Source organism: Plutella xylostella, chromosome Z (assembly GCF_932276165.1).
Source record: "Plutella xylostella chromosome Z, ilPluXylo3.1, whole genome shotgun sequence".
In the NCBI taxonomy this organism is placed as follows: Eukaryota; Metazoa; Arthropoda; class Insecta; order Lepidoptera; family Plutellidae; genus Plutella; species Plutella xylostella.
Genome location: NC_064012.1, coordinates 16002128 through 16023564, shown reverse-complemented (window position 1 = coordinate 16023564; position 21437 = coordinate 16002128). Strand labels below are relative to the sequence as shown.

Here is a 21437-nt window from a genome sequence, read left to right as displayed (position 1 = left end):
AACGCGGACACGCCCTACTCACGTTAATCAATATCATCATTTAAATTTACGTTGCTGAGAAGCGGCACCCACTCTCTCACACAATCACCTACAAACAGATTGGCAAAATTCTAGTGTTCATTTGTTTCTGATGCATGCTCAGTAGTTTCTTTTGTAAGTGTCATTTGAATGTGTAAATAAGGGGTTCAGTTATCTGCGCGGCAGACTGTACTGTACACGTATACGTAATAATTCCATCGCTTCAACAGAGTCTAGCCTCTCCTCGCAGTGCAGTGATGTGGTACAGCAGAGCCCACACAATAACAGAATGGAATTCTATTTATTTGTTTTTGTTTAAGATTATGAGTTTACCCCTGAAGAATAAATTTAATAAGATTTCCAGCCGCTGGTTTGTTCTGTGGCGTCATCAACAGAACTAACGTGCTCTATCTAATGCAGCTCAAGACTCAGGTAACAATCAGAGCAGATACGACGGTGATCAATGAATAAAGAGCGAGTGAGCACCGACTGTGCTGCACATGACTGCACTGCGTTTCCTATCACAGTTTCAGTCTTTCATCGTTAATACAAGAACAACATGAATAATAAATGGCTCATGAACACAGCCTCATAATACTAGTCTTATCCCGTGTCGGGTACTATAACTAACAATCCATGTAGAGTACAATAACGCACCTAACAAGTGCTTCAATCAAATTGTCATGCAACATTTATGATAATCATAATACATAAATGATAACATCTTAATGATTATTTCATTAAAATCTAAGTGTCACTGTTCAAATACAGTCAAAACATTTTAGATAAGAAAAGTCTTAAATCTAAAAGTTCGATATAAGTATATTTTTTGTAACGCAATTAATACAAAATTAATGTTTAAGTTTTAAATCGAGATTTTAGCACTCCTGACAAATAGGTACCTTGATAATGGTACCTGCCCAATGTGGCATGTGACCCCCAATAATGTCATGTGTACAGTTAGTAGATAAACTTAATTGATATTAGTTTTCTATAATGATTTGATGATAGATAGATTATTCCGTCCAATGATATTCTAATAATAAAAAAAAACATTCCGTCAATCAATGTCTGAATGTCTTTGAAAAAGGCATCTATATTATTAATAGGTATGTTAATACAACGTAAATACTCTGATAGTTATTTAAAAAGGAGATTTAACATTTGAGTTAAATCATTATTTTGATTATCAATCTTGTGTTAATTCATTATCAACTTGTTACTGTTGTCGCGTTATTTTAAAGAGCTAGCGTAGCACCAGCTTCGTAAATTAGCAATCGAAAGTCTTTGGGCGATATTGCCTTTCTGTCAAATATGCCATAATATGTAAGGATCTAAAAAATTATGGTAAGATTAGCAATGTTACATATGGATTGTTGATTGCTAATTTGTTGATAGTGTGGTACGTTACAGTTCGGTCCAAACAATGATATTTCTGAAGAAGGCAGCTATTATATTTTTGTGCTTTGTCCAACTAACCAACTCTCAATCTTTAAAAGAATGAATATGTGGTTTGCTTGTTAGACAAGGTACAGTACTCGCCGCCAACTTCAAAACTATCAAGTAGTTTGAACCGAACTGTACCTGCTACATATTTTAGTTTTAACAAAAGCATTCTTGTAATCAAGTGATGCCGTTTCCTGCACCCGCCCACCCGCGCATGCTCCGATGGCACATTCCACTCATTAATTTACACTCGCTAATATCTAAAATAAATATTATTTCATAGGTACATTCCTTCTCCTCCACACAACATAAAATGCATTCAATTCTGTAAGCTAATTAATTATGCATATTTAATGTAAAAAATCAAAATATATTAATAGCGGAAGCATATTAAATTAATTAAATCTAAAGAAAAAAAAATCTAGGTATAGATAAACTATTAGCCTCTTAAAAAGTAAAGAAAACAATATTCCTCAGGGAAAATATCATTGCCATAGTTGAATTTCAAGTAGATTACGGTATTGCTGCAAGTTACACCAGCACATACCAAATAAATGCACATTATCTGAGATACAATTATACATAAGTAAGGACAGATGGAACGCAACAGTCACATACCCGGTCGCCTCCTCGCCGGCTGGTCATAACTTCAACCAAGAAGCGCTCTAGCTGCTATCAATATGTATTCATTAGGCAACACCTATGTCTATAAAGTAAATCTACCATTATTTTAACAGTAATGCCGGAGAAATGTCAAAAATATTGTTTTGACAGCTCTGACCGGCACGGTGCGTATGCGATCAAAATAAAATAATTATGCAATATGGCTACTGATACTGCAGTGTCGATTATGTATATTTTGCTCATAATTAGAGGTACTACACTTTAGTGCTGGCTAACTAGTAAAAAATGCATAGAGATTCCTAAATTTATCAAGTTGAAGGAATTATCTTTCAATGTTATAATGTGTTTGCAAATGCTAAATTATAAATTCAAGATAAATCCTGTCAAGTGAAGCAGGCAAAACTTATCAATTATTATTACAATATGCTCATCAATAGCTTGACTCGTTCGTCACATGAGAGTAATAAGCATGGCCTGTCCCGACATTACGAGAATATAATACAACGGTAGCATATTACGGGATTCCTACTTCAATAAGGTAAAGATAAAACTAGCTAAAGTTAAAATCCTCGATTATGAATACCATGCAAAAGGATTAAACTGTTAGATCATTATAGGATAAATGTTTACATATACATCGTACATGGTTAGCTTAATCTGCACGAGCTGGTAAGCCGACGTCCCCAACACACGGGGATTTAGCACAAAGAGAGACAAAGGAAGCATTATAAACCAATCGCTGTGCGTTACACGTACGTTACCAATCCGTTGAGATCTTACAGCGATTAGCGCTCGGTCGCCGCTTCAGACGCTAAAAGGACTAGGGAATGCGTGGACCAAAATGACTTAGTTTGAGACTCACTATAGTGACAATAAATAGTTTATTTGGCATCGAGTAGTAGCCAGGTAGCCGTGGTCTGTTTAGTATCTGAAGCGATATGGTGGTGGTATGGCGGTGCGGTCGGGCTGAGTGGCGGCGCCAGAGGGGCTGGTTGGTACCTGCTGGTCCCAGAAGAACATGGGCAGCGCGGCGGCGGCGGGCGCGGCGGCGGCGCGGTCGCGGCCCGGCTGTTGCATCCACAGCAGCTCCGACGAAGCGCCGGACCACAGCGAGTCCTGTCCAAAACACACATTCCATTCATATTTGCTTAATAGCCGGCTCTCCACCAAACGAATATCGGAGCATGATGGATCGTTTGATGGAGACACGGCTAATTTTAACAGTGGTAGATGAGATCTACGGAGATGCATAGAGTGGAATTAAAGATAAAGAATCAAATGGTTTTGAAAGCAGTAACATTTGAAGTTGGGTAGCAGCTTAATACTTTCATAACAGATGTCGCTACTGATCAGATTTTTTGTCCTTTTATATTTTTGTCAAGAGTATTAGTGAATTAAACAAGGCTATATTTACCATTGGTTGCTGATTAAAAGAAGCGGCGGCGGCTGCGTTGCGAATGAAGTTTGTCCCAACGGAACCGAACTGTAGGGAGTCCAGTCCCTCCGACGCACTCATCCCGCCAATTCCCATCATCTGCAGAGCCAGCCACACACTTATATCACAACGAGAAAGTTGCAGTTTTTCACACCTACACAACACTGCGGCAACATATCAAAAATGATTACACCGATAGTAGCGAAGCCGCGACCTGTGCACAGAATACAGTGACTCCTGAAAGGCCATATTTAAGGTAAGCGTACATCTTTCGGCATTGTACGCAACGGACGCATCGCATTTAGTATACTTTGTATAGAAAATCACACAAGTGCGACCACTGCATCGTACGTAGCCGTTTAACCATAGACATATTTATGAAAATCCGTTTGGTCCAATGCGTACGATACAGATAGGTGCGTCTTTTTAAAGAGACCACAAAAATCTCGTTTCAATTCAGAATTCAGGTGTAAAAATTTAGTTGTGGGCAGCAGTAGAATCTATCAACTGTAACAATGCAATTCTTGAGGTCACTTTTCGGAGAGTATAGCGGAGCAGGTCTCTCGGAGTCACTGTATTCTGCTGTGTGAAAGACAGCCGACACAAAAAGCCAACAGAAACTACACAAAGGCGCTGGCTTAGTAAGTCGCACTGGAGGGTCAATTAAGATTGCGGATAGCTGCTGTGCTAGCCACGGCTGTGTATCGTAGTAATCATACTGATGGCATGACAGCTCTCATCCGGATCTTTTTCGTAAAACTATAGTAGCCTCCGGGCGCGGCGTCGGTACGTCACTACACTTAGGGAAACTCAACCATGCAATTTCGCTTTGCCTATTTACGTGAGATTGCCTATTACATAAATTTAATTAAGGTGTACTTAGTAAATGATTCATTTCAATGTTACTATTTAAAAATCAAGTCTACAATTTTAAACTAATTAAAATACTCTTACTATACTGTATTCTGTTATATTTAAAGGTTTGTAAGTGTCCGACCGAGTCCAGTCTATAAGTCTTTTTCAAACTTAAAATCTTTCAATGTCGGTTCTGTCAGGCTACTTTTTACCCGATAGAACACCGAAGTTTGCACAAGTGACAGACAGAATGAAGGAGTCAATATTATTATATTAGTGTTGCTAAATGACTCTAGTCTTTTAGTATTCATTCTGACACATGTGTGACATGAGTATTTTTTCATGAATAAGTCCCGAGTCATTTGACTTCCGTCGAACATTTGAAAAGGCTAAAAGACTCAAGTCCTCTACAAAAACTAATTATAATTATTATTTAGCGCATGCATTATTATTAGGTGATTAATGGGCTGTCCCACTAAAAGTATAATGGCTGTTGTATTTATACAATATGGAACATAGACTGGATCGGATATTTTTTTGGTAAGTTCAAACCAAAATTAGTAAATTTAACTATCGACACCTAATCTATTTAGTAATTTCGCCCACAAAATCGTTTCGCATTAGATTAGACAAGGGATCAAACTGGTATGACTACAGCCAATGACACTGTAGCTCTTGCAGGCTGTCGTGGCGCTATAGGTCTATATTCAACATGAAGTGAATATTGGTCGTAATTATTGCTTAATTTGACCCATTGTCTGGTGCTATTTGCAATGAAGTACCTACAGTACTTCACTTGACCTGAATCGTCCGACAGCCGCGACACGTGGCCGCGGCTGCCGTCGACCCGGCACAGGGCATGTCGCCACAGACCATCACACAACGTCACTTCGACAACGAAAAAAGTGAAAACACGGGAGAGGTAGTCTAGTACCGAATGGCTAAATCAACCACAACCAAATCTACCGATGAAAGTGAACTGAAAGTAGTCTATACTTTGTACAATGTATAGCATTAGCCCTATGACACCTGTCTAATCCATTCTGTCAATTGGTTTCAAGGGATAAGGATCTGTCAATGATCTGTCATAGGGCTCACGCCATACTGTAGTGTGTGTGTGTGACGGTGGCGGTGGGGTGGTAAGAAGCGTGTGAAGCGAGCGTGCGGCGGGGCGCGGCGGCACTCACGTCTCCCATGCCCAGCGACGCGGCGCCCAGCAGCGGCTCGCGGGCGCGCTCGAACCCGCCCAGCGGGAACGACCCCATGCCGCCCATCTCGCCCTGGGGGGGAACACACAAACTGTTACTACTAATAGGGGAGAGTAGTTACTACTACCTAATAGGGGAGAGTAGTAGGTAAAAATTTACGTTCATCAGGAAATTTCATATCTATATGATGAAAAAACATTTGACTGTGACTTTTAATAAAGCTTATGACAAATTAAAAAAACTTGATACTTTTTGGATTTTACCCTCAAATTCATAGAACGTATTGTAAATTTACAACAAGGTTAAAATTGACTTAGAAACACACGAGTTTCCACCCTTTGTGTCAGTCAGAAAGGTGAAATTCGTATAAAAAAACGTCAAATTTATACCTATTGTAATATTGTGAAGTGTCAAAAAGCTGTATGAATTTGGGGTTAAGTGTATGATGTAGTTACCATGGCGAAGGGCACGACGGGCCCGTAGGAGCCGAGCGGGCGCATGTGCGCGTCGCACGCGCGGCGCACCATCAGCGACGCCGTGAAGAAGCCGGCGCGGTACCAGTTGTACATGTCCTTGGACGAGAACGGACCCTGGATCTTCTTCTGCAGGCGGATTTGCATTGCATTAGTCTCACTAGTATTGGATAATAAATATATTCTAATTTTGAATGGGGAGAAAAAGGCGTGTTTGGGTGACTGTACCAGATTCCCCAGTTCTATTTGGTTGGTTCGGTCGTTATTGTATCGGGTAAGCCAATTTTACTTGGTTTTCTTGGCCATTGCTTTGCTTTGGAGTTGGAGTTTGGAATTCTTTGGCAGCAAATGTTTGGGAGTAACTTGTTACCTTATGAAAGTTATGAATTTTATGCTTGATTTATTTAGGGTGACATGCACCAAAGTGTTAAATCTAGATTTTGTGTCTAATCTCGATAAACGTCAGTCCATATTAATTTATGGCACCAATCGAGATTTAACACTAAATCTAGATTTAACACTATGGTGCAAGTGGCCCTAAATGAATAGAGAATGAGAGCAATAGATTACCGTGGGATCCTCGTAGTACCACTGGTCGAGGGGCGGCGGCGCGGGGCTCATCATGCCGCCGTACAGCGAGCCGAACTTGTTCTGCAGCGACAGCATGCCGCCCGGCGCCGGCGGGGACATCGCCATCTGTCACATTCAACATGCACACCGATTATTGAATGTTATTGTGAGTACTTACGTGTAAGTTCAGTCTCAGTTCAATGAATCATAAAAAAGACAATTCAGACTACTTCTTCTTCTTCGATCGTGTAAATTCACTAAGCTAACTTCCTCCAGTGTTTTGCTACTCTTATTGCGAGATCATTGGCCTACTGTTCAGACTACTATTATTGATTGATGAGACAATATTAGACATTCACGTTGTATCAGTTAATGAACACGGGGCAGTTTGTCGGGAAACTGACGTACGTATGACAATTGAGTGGTATAGAGGTTAGTGAACCTGACAGCTATGCCGAAAGTACCGGGTTCGATTCCCGGTCGCGAAAGATATTTGTTTAATGACAGATATTTGTACTTATATCAGTTGTCCTACACCCATCCACCCAGGCTCTGGCTAGTTCGGCGTAGCTGTGTTACTGACCGGCGGGTTGTTCCCGTTCTGCCCCATGAAGAGCGAGTTGCTGGCGTTGTTCTGCAGCGGCATCATGGGCGGCGCAGGCAGGCGCATGGGCCGCGCCTTGGCCAGCAGCTCGCCGTAGCCCGCCTTGCTCTGGCCCGGCATGGGGATGGGCATGGGGATGTTGTGCATGGCGCTGAGCCCCAGCTCGTCCTCGAACGAGAACTCGATGAGCTCGTTCATGATCTTGTCGGTGGCGAGGTCGGGCTCGAGCGGCGCGGGCGACGGCGAGCGCGCCTCGCCCGGCGCCGGCGTCGTGATGTTCTGGTGCTTCTGCCGCAGCGCGTTGTTCGGCGTGATCATCACCGACTTGAAGTTGCCGCGCTCGTCGCTCGCCTCCGCCTGGTCGTTCACGGTACAATTATTAGTCTAGCTCTGCATTAGCATATAGCTAACTTCCAAGTTTGAATAAAAAGAAATTAAAAATCCTTACAATATCAATAACCTTCACCTTATGTACCTAAATCAATGGATTTAAACTTTGAAAATAAACCTATTCCGCTTTTACGTCGGCGTTGACTCTTTCGTCACGTCACATAAGAAACAATACACGGAGGTGCAACAGCAGTCCGGACTCCTATTCTACTCCCACCTGGTTGATGTCGCTGCGCATGAGCGCGTCGAAGGTCTTGCTCTCCTGCAGCTGCTGCTGCTTGTAGAGCTGCGCGAAGGGGCGCGGCGGCGAGGGCTCGCCGGGGGCGGGCGCGGGGGGCGCGGGCGCCGCGGGGGCGGGGGCCGGCGCGGGCGGTGGGGGCGCCTGCTCCGCCTCCTCGTCCACCGCCGCGCCGGCTGCTCCGGGCCCGGCTGTCCCGGACGGCTGACAACAAAGTACGTCCTCATTTACTTTCTGATACTTGATAGTGATGACAGTCTAATAATATTTTGAAAGAAATCCAAGTAGAAAAAGCTACTGTCGCGTCGCTAGTAACCAGGTTTCTCCGTATTTAAGTTCGTTGTACCTTCTTGAACTTGGGTTCGCTGGTGTCGAAGCGCTTGGGCGACAGCTTCTTGGCCTTCTCGGAGGCCCACCACTCGTCGGAGCCCTCCTCGGCGGGCTTGGCGCGCGAGAAGCTGCCCTGCGTGTGCGACCGCGTCAGCGCTGCAACCACAAACAAACAACACTACTAAAAACTATTTTAGGCTATTTATTGGATATAATTTTAAAGAAACGCTTTAGTTTCCGCTGCACTGAGCAGAGATGAGCTTGCAAGTATTACTACGTCGCGCTGACACACATCAAATAAAAATCATACTTGGTGCGATCCATAGTTCCTTTCGTCGGACTCACTCAACGGACCCATTTAAAGGATGGCACGAATGGTAAACTGGTGTCTTTTTGATGCTCTAGCTAGAGGCTAGACAGCTAGCTGTTGTATTATGTAGTGTGTGTGCAACTCACGGTACAGCGGGTCGGGCTGGCGCGCGGCCGGCGGCAGGCTGGAGTCGTCGTTGCTGTAGCCGTGGAACGCGCCCTGCGCGTCGAACGTGCCGCCCGCCGCGCCGCACCCCTCCACGTTGTCTGTCGCCCTGTTCACAACAATATCATCACATCATCAACACTTTCACGATCCATCACGTACGTCCCCACTGCTGGGGCTCGGGTCCTCTTTCTGAATGAAAGTAGGGTTTAGGCCTTGTCCACCACGCTGGCAGTGCGGGTTGGTGGACCCCAATACAAGCAAGCTTGTGCTGAGAGAGTTGTCGGGTAGGTGGGAAAACATGTGACAGTCGGATTGACTGACACATGTTTTCCCACCTACCCGACTGACTTCTGACTAGGCATCACTGAAGCTAGCTCGACTACGGATGCTTCATATTATATACACACCAAATAATGACGCAGCATATGCACAAGAACAAACAAAATAATAAGAACGATTGTCTATACCGGTGGAAGACTATGATGGCTGTGCGAACCTGTTCGCGTTCGAATTGCAGAGAGAGAGGAAAACAAAATACAGCGGTAGAAATTGCAGCTGAATACTGCACGAGCACAACAAGCGATCGATCGGGGTACTAAATTTAACTGTAAGCATTTGTGTAAATAATAGAACATGTGGGCCTAGCAATTAAGTTGCAATATGCTAGAAGGTTTTGTTGTAGTTGCTGCGACCGAAATAGCATCAAACGTGATGGTGGTTTGGTGCCGCGGTTTGTTCATGTATAGTACCAGCATTACCAGCTTGAGTGCAAACGTACTTCGCGGCGGTGCCAGCTAAAAAAGATTTTGTGATTTTGCTAAATTACCATTTGATTGTCATAATGAGCTGGTTAAAATATATGTGAAGAGCACCACTACTCACCACTCGGGCAGGTTGTCGTCGGCGCCGGCGTCCCAGTTGCGGCGGCTGCTCCACGGCTGCTTGTCGCGCGCGCCGCCGCCCCCGCGCTCGCCCCACTCGCGCTCTGGACCTACACCAACACACAAATCAATCAAACCAAATTGTTATTTATCTAAAAAAGGACATATTTGTCACACAGTGCATTTTTATTCCAGCTAAATAAAAATACCCTGATAACAATAACTTCGCAATTTATTTATTTTCAAACTTGAAAAATAAACCTTCCCGCTTTAAAGTCACCGCACACATAAGCGTAACCAGTCCAGAAGCGCAACCTGTCTACCTGTAGAACGCGAGCTCGCAAACGCCTTCAAGCCAGGCGAAAAAGTGGCGATACTTTTACGTTACGTTTATATATATGTGCGGTGATATGGCGCATGTGGTGTCAAAGTCAAATGTTTTTATTCGTCGTTTAAATATAAAAAAAATAAATAAATAAATAGTCATTTATTTCAGGCTCAATATAAAATGTACTTATGAACGTCAATTTTTACAAACTACTCACCGGTCGGATAAGGGGCTCTTTCTGTCTTAGGAGAAGAACGGAGGCAAGAAACTCCAAATACAACTTTTCAAAAAAAAGTGTAATGTGTGACTCACCCCACTTGTCGTGGTGCGGCGCGGGGGGGGCGGCGGGGCGCGCGCGGGGGGACTCCCCGCGCCACTCCGGCTCACCGTCGTCGCGCTGCGAGCGCCGCCAGCTCTGCGCGCCCTGCGGCCCGCCGTGCCAGCGGCTGCAACAACGCACCACTGTACCACCCGCCACTACACAACCACCAAGCGACATCTCAGCCGCACTTTAACGCAGGAAAACTAAATCGCAAAGCTAGATATATTGCTTGAAACAAAAAGACGGAACCGATTGTATGATAAGGTTTTTTGTGTGTTGATTTGTGATTAAGAATGTTCTTCGCCATGTTTCTATCAATCGGTTCAGCCGCTTTAAGTTATGATTGTAAGTTAGTTGAAACTTCTGTTAGACATTGTATATTAGTTGAGAATGTCGCATACCTATGCGTATTGTAGTTTATCAAGTATCTGAGGCAGCAAGTCCGTACCTTCGTCAAAGGATACGGATAATAGGAACATATGTGAAACTTTAGTTATCTTCCCTGAAGTTCAGCCGAGCCCGGGCACGCATACCTCAGAATACAACTGCCAAGTTTCTCACTAATACATTTCTATTGAAACTTGTAAATTGGACGCTAGATTTGAGTGATATTCCTGTCTGTCTGTGTGTGTGTGTGTGTGTGTGTGTGTTACCTGGTGCGGAAGAGCTGCTTGTTGTTGTGCCAGTCGGGCGTGGCGTCGGGCGGCGGGTGCCGAGGCGCGGCGGCGGGCGACGCGGGCCAGGCGCGGTGCGGCGGCGACGGCTCGAAGGCCTCGTCGCGCTCCGCCGGCGCCGCGCTGCCGCCGCGGTACCCGCCCCTGCAGCCACACACCACCGTCAGCCGTGCCGTGCCCGTCTGAGTGGCTTGACGCGTCATCTGATACCTAACTTGTCACGCGTTACAACATTCAAGTTGCGAGGGTTCTGCGCCGATTCGGGTGACATGACTTGACGAGCCACTCAGCTTGCACCGAAGTGGCGTGACACGTAACATTTGTATGTAAACTACAGCATCTTCATCAGACGACGACATGATTTTCAAGTGACTTTTTTTCTCTGGTGGGCTCAATGCATGTCATGTTAGTGCCAAATATGTAACCAGATCACGCGTGGTGCCACTCAGGAGGGTACAGCGCCTTATAGACACACCCGCATGCTACGCTTGTAATGCGGTTGCCGAAAATACTACTATCTATCCTTCACTAGCCAAACAAATAGAATAGTGCGTCGAGAGAGAGAACGAATCATATTTTTTCTAAACTAAACAAGAATTCAGAAGCTAGAACTTGCAGTTGAAATAACCAATCATCGTTATCTACGGCTATAGAAAACCCATGTTTGCGTCATCCAATACAACAACCATCCAATTAATAGAATTATAGTTATTTGCCCCCCGCAGACTGAGTATGAAGAGGTATTATGTTTGTTGTTGGCGGCGGCGGCGGCGGCGAGTGGACTTACACGCTCCTCGATCTATCATGGAACTTGCATCTAGAGCCACTTCACAAGTCACAAGACTGATAAGCCTCGAATAGTTGTCAGAAACTTGCCAGGGATACGTAATTGGCATCGATATTCTACAAACGCGGTACAGCCTTCAGTAACTATGTTTGTACGTGTAACAACTTAATAACTGTAGCTTTATGTGCAAACATGGTTATTGAAAGCTCCTCCAGTGATCGCATCCGCCGCAGCCTTCAAAGGGAACGGCGGAAATTGAAAGCGTCAACCGCGGCGCGTCCAAAGCAACGTTACATTACTGCTTTTGTTTAAAATGGCTTCAAGATTTTAATTATTCGCCTAAGAGAATGCAACAAAAACTGTCGCCCACGGCAAGCCGCTGCCGCCGTCACGTCGCGTCGTCATTGCTAGTATTGTTGTAGTTCCAAGCATCGACTCTCATTAATTTGATAGAATGAATCTACATCTGTATCCGGATATAGACGCACAAATAAATCATGTAAATTCAGTAGCGAGAGGCACGTAAATAGGTCGAGCCTGCAATGCAATCACTGATATTGTTATGTTAATTTATCTTTAAATAAACTATTTGCTTGTCATGTAAATTTTTAATTTTAACAACATCCGTTGACTTTCTGTTCACTATTTTTTTATAAGAAAATTTTCATAGGAATCTTATACTATGGTTAGCTGCTTGATGATGATACGAGACGAAGTTGATGATTAATACCTAATTTAGATTTTTAGGTCGTTAGTATATTATTATATTAATCTTAAGTAGGTACTCTTTCGAGCAAATGATTCGTAAAGGTCTGGGCAGACAGGGCGGTGGCGACGTGAAGCGGCTCATACATCGTCATATTAACACAGAATCACCCTGCCGTCTGTGTGCCTAGACGTTAATTAGATAAAAATATAAGGCGCTGCGCCCACTGCACGACAGTCGAGGCGGCGACGGCGGCGACAAAGAAGCGCGCCTTCCATTCATGTTCGACGCTCACTGAAGAAGTGGAAGCGAAGTTTCAGCGCGGGCGAGGCGAGAACGCGTCATTGTAAATGAGGCATAATCATAAATCACTGCGCCTTAAAGCCGTCACAACGCCACCCCGTCGCTGCCTGGACTCTAGCAGTGAGCGGAGCGCCTGATACATATGTAGTATCTTATATCTAGAAAGTACACGGTACACACACATAATAATAGTTAGGTGCACTTGGTGCTAGGTACTGACCTGGTGGCGGAGGTCTGTCGCACGAAGGGCATGCGGTGGCGCGGGCGGCTATCGGCCGAGGCGCCGCGGCCCGCGCCCGGGTAGCGCTCCACCGGGGACAGGCCCCCCATCCCGCCGCCGCCTCCGCCGCGCATGCTGTCCCGCTGCAACACACACCACACCGTCACCACACCACATACTTACCACACACAGTGCGACATTCATTATCAACTAACTTCACCTACAGACTTATAACTACAATCTTTTCCATTAAAAGACTCAAAATTAATTTAAAGGAGGGCATTTTTTTATTTCTTGCTTAGCAACTGAAATTTTGTTGAAGACTACAGGTTCATTGACCTGTATGTTTATAAAACTTGTTTATTAACTTAATTTATTTTTCCGTAATTGTTAAAAATGAGAAAGTTGGTAACTTTGCTTTTCCTCAATGATCGTTACAAAGACGGCGGCGGGACGCATTCAGAAGAAAACATACAAAGTTGCTAAGTTAGGTGTATAAGTTTTATATTTTATAAGAAACCCGTGGTCTGAAATCCATTGAGCTTGCGGTATTGCCCAGTTTTTAATTTAGAAACGACAAATATAGGTGTTGAAAAGTGTTGGAGTGCAAATAACGCGCGGGGAGAGTCGACGACCGCAGCCGCGCCGGCCGCGGCCTGCGGGAGCCTCGACTGAGGGTGACACGGCTGTGGCAGCGGTCCTTGGGATGAACGTACGACCAGATCATGAACATTTAAGGCTGATGACTATATCATATCATACCATTCAAACCCTCTAACATGCGATCACAAATTGATTGAGACAAAATAAGTAATGTGAAATTGGAACGTATAAGTAGCAAACCAATGTTTTGGAAACGACTGCATAATTTTCAAACTCAACCACAAAATCTAATATCTGCGCACTACAGGTCCCTATTGAAATGTAACCAGCAATATCGTTGCCGCAATTTCAATTTACTAACTATAATAATGATGTGATATTAATTTACAACATTTCAGAATCAGATGCATGTTTCAAAGCAATGATTCGATGCGGTAAAATTGTAATTCCACGAAGCTGAAATGTCACGGATGCGCGTGGGAATACCTTTTATGGAATCGCTCCTGACTCCTACGTTATACAGGACCAGCGACCCGCGTGGGTTGGAACCCGAGAAAATATATATTCTTACACACTATTATTAGAAAATACTGTGCTTAAAAATAAACATGGTTGTTAGGTATATTTTTGGCTGAACCAGAGAGGATAAAGCGCGGTACCAGCGGCATACGGTGTCGCACTCGAGTTAATTTTTATGTACCTATTTAATTATCTTAATTTAATCGAAAATACACTACATAGGTATATTTTGTTTTTTTACTCAGTGAATGAACAAGAGTAAGTAACACGTCATGTGCACGCAGACAGTGACGAGCGGCGGACCCGGCAGCAGCGCGGAGCACGGCCCTGCCTTTGTCGCCCATTCAATCTAAATCAGAGAATGGCAAATCTAAATGAAGCTGAGCCCCCGACGAGCGTGTCCTCCCCCGCCGCCCCCGGCCCCCCTCGCCGCCCCCAGATTACATAGATTGGACCGGGGGCGGCTAGTGCGCCACAAAGGGCAGGGGCCGGCGTCGCCGTGGAAACAATGCCTTACGCACTAGAACACTACAACCAAACATCGGGATTCGAGACACATTAACGAATTAATAGATTCTGTACACAGTCTCCCCAGCCCTGCTGGACCAATCAAAGGCAGCCCAGCTTCTACTGACGGCCGGTGCCGTATTCACTCTCTTTGACGAGAGAATCCTGCTCTCTAGACGATTAATACATATAGTTCATATTGTTTTCAACAGTGCCCTTTGCGTTGGATGCATCAAGGATCACGATTGCATATAACTACGAAATGTATCGATTTTACGCGTTTTCAATTATTAATTCATCCGCTTTAGACAGCGAGTGAGACCGACATGTACTAGCGCAATATAAACATGTTGTAAAATCGGCGGCTGTGATCGCCGTATGCTAAATTCTGCGGAAACCGCGGGGCGCGACGCACACACAAGAGTACGTACTTTGACAGAGTTCCCGGAAAATATGCAATCTAACGGAGTAGTTCGCGCGAGCCTTTGTCGTTGTCAAACGATAAAATTCTTTCTAGGAATAACCTGGAAAATACAGTGTTTAAAGCGTTACATACACCAAGGTAATGCAATGTCAGAAGGCGGGTAAGGCGCCGGCGACGCACATTTCGTGCACACGTTAAGCCAGTACTTTTACAACAAAATTGCCAATTGCATTGCAAATAAACATGAGTGTGTAGTTTCATGCAACACATTTAAATTATAATTCAAACAACAAGCACTGCGCCTCGGAGCATCGTGAACAGCGACGCCACTGAACTATGTATCTTCTCGAGGAAACGCCGTCTGCATTGATACAAGTCGCCATCGGCGTGAACAGATGAGATGAGGAAAATGCGGAGCAGACCAACATGACCTGTTAAACACTTACCGCTGTTAAGTCTTCTTCAAAGGAGTTACTGAGTGCAATCGGAGGTTTTCCTCGCGGACTATACAATATGTCGAAGTGCTTTAGTTCGACAGGTGGGTCTACATTTCTGTCATAAAGTGCAAGCATTTCTTCTCTGCCATACCTGTAAACAAAATTACTATTACTTAATTTACCCAAGTATACTAGTGTTCCTATAGTGAAAAAGTGACCTAACTCTTAGGTAGGCCAAGATTTGCCTAGCTAGACTGTATGTATAATCAATTACGATGTACTACAGTGCGATCAACTATTAGTGCTTGATTGATACGATTTCTCATACAATATAAGGAAATGAAGAGGGTACGTCTACAGATTCGTCGAAGTACCTCTCCATTTCAAGACGGTTGAAAAATTAACACCATTGTGCTTTTTAACCGACTTCAAAAAAAGGTTCTCAATTCGTCAAGTTTTTTTTTATGTATGTTCACCGATTACTCCGCCGTTTGTGAACCGATTTTGAAAATTCTTTTTTTGTTGTATTGGGTTGAGCTCCCAGCTGGTCCCATTTTTTTTCGGAATTTTATCCCACCCCCACGGGTGGGTAAAGGGATAAAAACAGGGTATGAATTTCCATTTTGGGCACATATTAACCGATTCTAATGAAATTAAGAACGTAAATATAGTTCTTATAACAAAAAAATATGATGGTGACCTTGACCTGATCTGATGATGGAAACGGAAGGCAATCAGGGGAACTCATACATACATACATACATCATACATACATACATACATATACTCACGCCTGTCTCCCAGAGGGGTAGGCAGAGACTATGGATCTCCACGTGCCACGATCCTGACATACTTCTTTCGCTTCCTCCACATTCATTAGTCTCTTCATACACGCACGTCGGTTTCGGAAACTCCTAAATTGGCTCTTCTTGAGTATGTCGCCTATCTGGTCGATATACTTTCGCCTAGGACGTCCTCTACCGACACAACCATTCATCTCTGCACAATAAATTTCTTTTGTCAGTCTTCTTTCATCCATCCTTTCAATGTGACCAAACCATCTCAACATTCCCTTTTCAATTTTGGTCACTACGTCTTCTTTTACTCCAACTCGCTCTCTTATAATACTATTTATTCTTTATCCTATCATTTAGTTTCAGTCCACACATACTTCTTAGAGAGCCCATCTCAACAGCATTTACCCTACTTTCATTCTTCTTCCTACATTAGCGTAGGGACCAACACGGGGAGTGAGTGAGCATGAACAGCCAAACGAGCCTTTTGAGACACGCTTTGACTCCTCATGAAAGAGTGCAAGGCCCCATTTACTTTATTTCCCGCTTTCACTCTTCTTTCAATATCCCCCTCACATTTCCCATCCCTCGTAAACAGACTACCCAAATATGCAAACTCATTCACTTGCAGAACTCTTTCGTTCTCGATCGTGATCTCACATTCAGTTACCTCTTCATCTCTTTCAAACACCATCACTTTCGTCTTACTAACATTCACTTTCATTCCTTTCCTTTTAAAACTTTCATGCATGAGAGTTACTTGTTGTTGCAGCTGTTCTACCGACGATGCAAGTATGACTTGATCGTCAGCATACAGCAAGCACTTAAGAAGTAACTCTCCTATTCGTAAACCTCTTTCATCATCTTTCATATCCTTGAGACAACTATCCATAAACAGATTAAACAGCCAAGGCGAAGCCACACATCCCTGTCTAACACCCCTGTGGATATCAAACCAGTCCGTGTAGGCTCCGTTTATCCTGACACAAGCACTAGACTCCCTATAAAGGGACCCCAGTGCCCGCGTCAGGTGATTGTCCACTCCATAAACGGACAGTGTCTCCCATAAATCATTCCTCCTCACTCTATCATAAGCCTTTTCTAAATCTACGAAGGCACAGAACTCCTTTTGCTGCTTTGCAAGGACCTTTTCTGTGACGCTTCGTAGAGAAAAGACTTGATCCGTACATCCCATCCCCTTTCGAAAACCACCTTGCACATCCCAGATCTTTTCTTCCGTCTCTTTCACTACCCTTTCAATCAATATACCAACTATACTTAAGAGGCTGATGCCGCGGTAACTGTTGCAGGTCTCTAGCGAGCCTTTTCCTTTATACAAAGGAACTATTACCGCTCTGCACCAGTCGCGTGGCACCGTACCGCAACGTAAGTAGTCAGGGGAACTCCTCAACAGTATATAGCAACTACTTCGTGTTTAGGCTTGAATGATTCGTATTGATTAGTAGGACTTTTTGGTATTATTTGCACGTTACTTTTGATTGAAAATTATTGCAAATAAACTAAAAACTATAAAATAAAATAATAATTAAAAAAATTAAAAAACCGACTTCAAAAAACCACTAAAATGTAAGAACTAATTTAAGGTTTACACAAATTCTTCTTACATTTTAGTGTTTTTTTGAAGTCGGTTTTTTAATTTTTTTAATTATTATTTTTGTGCTTTGGGAGTGAGAGATGCAGTTTACAACAGAGTCAATTTGAGATAGCCATTATTATCTACCTACTTAAGTATCATCACGACCCATCACGTCCCCACTGCTGGGGCACGGGTCTCCTTCCAATGAAGGAAGGGTCTTAGGTCTAGTCCACCACGCTGGCCTAGTGCGGGTTGGTGGACTCCGACACAAGCAGGCTTGTGTTGAGAGAGTTGTCGGGTAAGAGGGCAACCCGACTGTCAGATGTTTTCAAGCTGCCCGAAGGCCTTTGACTAGGCTTAACGACTGCTGCCGAAGCAGCAACGGGGACCCACGGCTTAAAGTGCCGTCCGAAGCACGGAAGCGTCCAGAAAAGAACCTCTTGAAATCTATAACCCAACCAATGGCTGACCGTGCCAGTTGTTGCTTAACCTGACCTACTTAAGTTTATAAAACCATAAAAATAATAATTTTAATGAGTTAGTAACAAGAGCAGATTGAGATGGTAGGAGTACATAAACACAGGCGAAGCGGCGCCGTCCGCGACCCCCCGCGACCCCCGCCCGCGGCCCCGGCCCCTGCCTCCTGCTGGCTAATATACTGCTCCTTAACGAGACATTCAATACAGACTTGACAACCTGTCATTATCCACTTAGGTCTCAAACTCACGCTGGGTTTTCCAGGGTTAAGAAAATATTTCAAAGAACTAATGCGTTCATTAGTTGCTGTTCGCAAGGCAACGCTTTTCATAGGATATAATTATTTTTATTGAGCTTTCTTGGCCACAAGAAATCAATATTCGATGTTGAGAATATTAATCGAATAGTTAATCCAACATAAAAGTTGGAATATCTATTGGATCATCATCATCATTAAAGTTGCTTAGTAGTATATCGGATACATAAAATTCAACCCTGTATAGTATATGCCGCGTGGGCTAGAATAAATACTGTTAATTAAATACCTACACCTACATAGTTGGAAAACTGTAGGTGGTGAATGAAAACTCTTATATTTTTTATCCTTTGGCTGAGAATCCCAGGTCAAAGAGATCACGAGGCGGATTCAACTGTTACGGGTCGCCATTTCAAAGCTTGATGATATCCTGAAGTCTAAGATCTCACAATGCCTGAAGACCAATGCCCACACTAACATACGGTGCTGAAACATGGACGCTGACCAAGTAAACTGGGCACACTGAATCAGAGTTGCACAGAGAACTATGGAGCGAGCCTTGTTAGACATTTCGCTAAGAAACCGTATTACTAACGTGGTGATCCGCCAAAAGACGAAAGTGTTCGACGTCAGTGTATGGGTCGCTAAACTGAATTGGGAGTGGGCTGGACACGTCGTTCGTCGGGAGGATGGAAGGTGGACAAAGGCGGTCACAAAATGGTGGCCTAGAGACGGCACAACTGTGTGCAGACCACCTGCTATAGATGATATCTGCAGGGTTGCGGGGAAGCAGTAGACCAGAGCGGCACAGGAATAGCGTACAAAAAACCAATATATCCAAGCCAATGGGCGATAGGTTGATGATGATTAAATACTGTTATTTCTAGATCAACATTACGGCTTACAGCAGAACCATCAAGTTTTCATAACTTGATGGAAGCATACAACTAAAGTAGAGCCAAAAACTGATGATGACGTCATGAACCATTTGTAACGTATTATAGAAAAATACAGGATATTATATTTACATACGAATTAAAACTTACCGAAGGAAAACATCTTGAACTCGTAAAGTAAAACAAATGCAACGACTAGAATCAGCAGGGTCAACGAAACGAAAAAAAAAACGAAATCTTCAACGATCTGTTTCAGGCTAAGGAAATCAAGTAGGTAATGAGAATGACGATCAAAGTCAGAAACTATGATTTGAAAAGGACAGCGCGTCCACTCGGTCGGTGAGTGAACGGAGCAAGCGCGATGGGTTCCACAGAGAGAGCACTGGGAGCGTGGCTCGCGGGGCACGGGCGGGCTCGTCAGGCGTCGCCGGCGGCCGAGAGCTCAGTGCCGGAGACAGGTGCCCCTCACGCGGTGCAGCCGGCGCCGCCACGCGCATGCGTCCACTACCCCATGCAACAGATTACGACAATCCGCTTAGTTTTCATCACCCATGTCTAACCAAGTCATTTTCCGTTGTACATACATACATATATGTATACATAGACACTCACTCCTAAACCGATAACCATAGGGGTAGATAGACAAGAGTCTGAGTGTAGTCACAGCTTGCTGGACCCAGGATTTTTCCAACTTATCAATACTGGGATTTGGCGAACATCCATGCTTTGCTTTCACGTGAAACTTTCTTTATATTGCAATTGTCGTAATCATCATGATTGCCGTCACTGAATACTCAGATATAAATTGAGAGCCAACTTGCAGTTGACCACCATTTAATGAATTCTAACTTACGGAGTTGACCAATGATTGTAACTACTAAATACAAGACGAAAAAGACCGATTGCTTGTCTTATTTGCCCATAATGTTACCCATCAAAAACAATACTTGTCAAAAAACCAAGTCTCGTACAGTGCCACAAACTTATCTGTTCCGGTCTCACCACAGGGTCTCACACACGTTCCAGAGAGCTCACGTAAATGTCTAATATTTCTTAATTCTTTAAGATGTTAAGTTTTCCCGTAATGGTAATTTACCCTTGCGGTTTTAATAAACCCATCTAATCTATATCAATATATAATTTATTAGTAAATAATGAGATATGGACCAATTTAGTGAACTGTCACCGGAACTGATAAGTTTGTCGCACTCTAACTCAGTTGTTCTACGGTAAAAAGTTGTGAGATCCATGTACTTAATACCAAGTCTTATCCACGCACGCATCTCAATCTTTAAAATATTTAATATTGACTCGGCTATCGCATGGAAACACGTGTTAATTAAATTATTTAGTGCGATGACCAAGTCAATATATTTATATAAAACATTAAATATTTTTAAGATTGAGATGCGTGCGTGGATAAGATTTGGTATTAAGTACATGGATCTCACAAGTTTTTACAGTAGAACAACTAAGTTACGAGACTTGGTTTTTTTGACAAGTATTGTTTTTGATGGGATCTCATTTCTTTTTGTATTTTGTAGACAGTTCTACTTTTTTTCTTTTCGGTACCTTCTAGGTACGTATGTGCGTTAACTTAGTTTGGTAAGTACCTACCTACATCAATAGCAAACTTGAGGTAAGAATCAAGAATCTTTATTTTTGGCTACGTAATGTACGTAATGAATAAACGTAACTTTGATACTTCGTACTGCATCAAATTTCCCTAATTAAATTTCAACCTTAGTTTCCAATACACAAAGTTCATTGTACATTAAGAAAATTTGACTATAAGTGGTGTAGCATTGGTAGCCTGATGTGCTTTGTCCGTAGGTAGGTAATCCATCCTTTGCGGATTTAATTTGCTTGACGGGAATTTTTTGCTCGATTTGGCAGGGGCACTACCGTGCGCCTATATTTACTTGGTGGGGGCACTGCCGTGCCCCCAGATATGTGATTATGAAATTATTTAAGCAGTTATGTACCAGTCTAGAAAATTGGACTAAATTTAAAAAAAATTACTCGAGTTGGTGGGAG

General features: G+C 43.4%; 1 protein-coding gene across 7 annotated transcripts in view; it reads right to left on the bottom strand.

Moving 5' to 3' along the window:
- LOC105391481 (GRB10-interacting GYF protein 2) overlaps positions 1–21437 on the bottom strand; it is a 45894-nt gene that overhangs the window by 11403 nt on the left and 13054 nt on the right. For 4 of the 7 annotated variants that reach the window (XM_048632986.1, XM_048632989.1, XM_048632984.1 and 1 more), the window contains exons 3-16: positions 15390–15531; positions 12891–13033; positions 10854–11018; positions 10191–10324; positions 9552–9660; positions 8648–8775; positions 8208–8347; positions 7838–8101; positions 7213–7590; positions 6630–6755; positions 6042–6188; positions 5566–5658; positions 3503–3622; positions 3088–3204 (exon numbers count right to left, since the gene is read on the bottom strand). In XM_048632986.1, coding sequence (XP_048488943.1) covers positions 3088–3204; positions 3503–3622; positions 5566–5658; positions 6042–6188; positions 6630–6755; positions 7213–7590; positions 7838–8101; positions 8208–8347; positions 8648–8775; positions 9552–9660; positions 10191–10324; positions 10854–11018; positions 12891–13033; positions 15390–15531 — 2206 coding nt within the window. The remainder of the gene's footprint in view (positions 1–3087; positions 3205–3502; positions 3623–5565; positions 5659–6041; positions 6189–6629; positions 6756–7212; positions 7591–7837; positions 8102–8207; positions 8348–8647; positions 8776–9551; positions 9661–10190; positions 10325–10853; positions 11019–12890; positions 13034–15389; positions 15532–21437) is intronic. The other 3 variants (XM_048632987.1, XM_048632990.1, XM_048632991.1) reach the window with 3 other exon arrangements.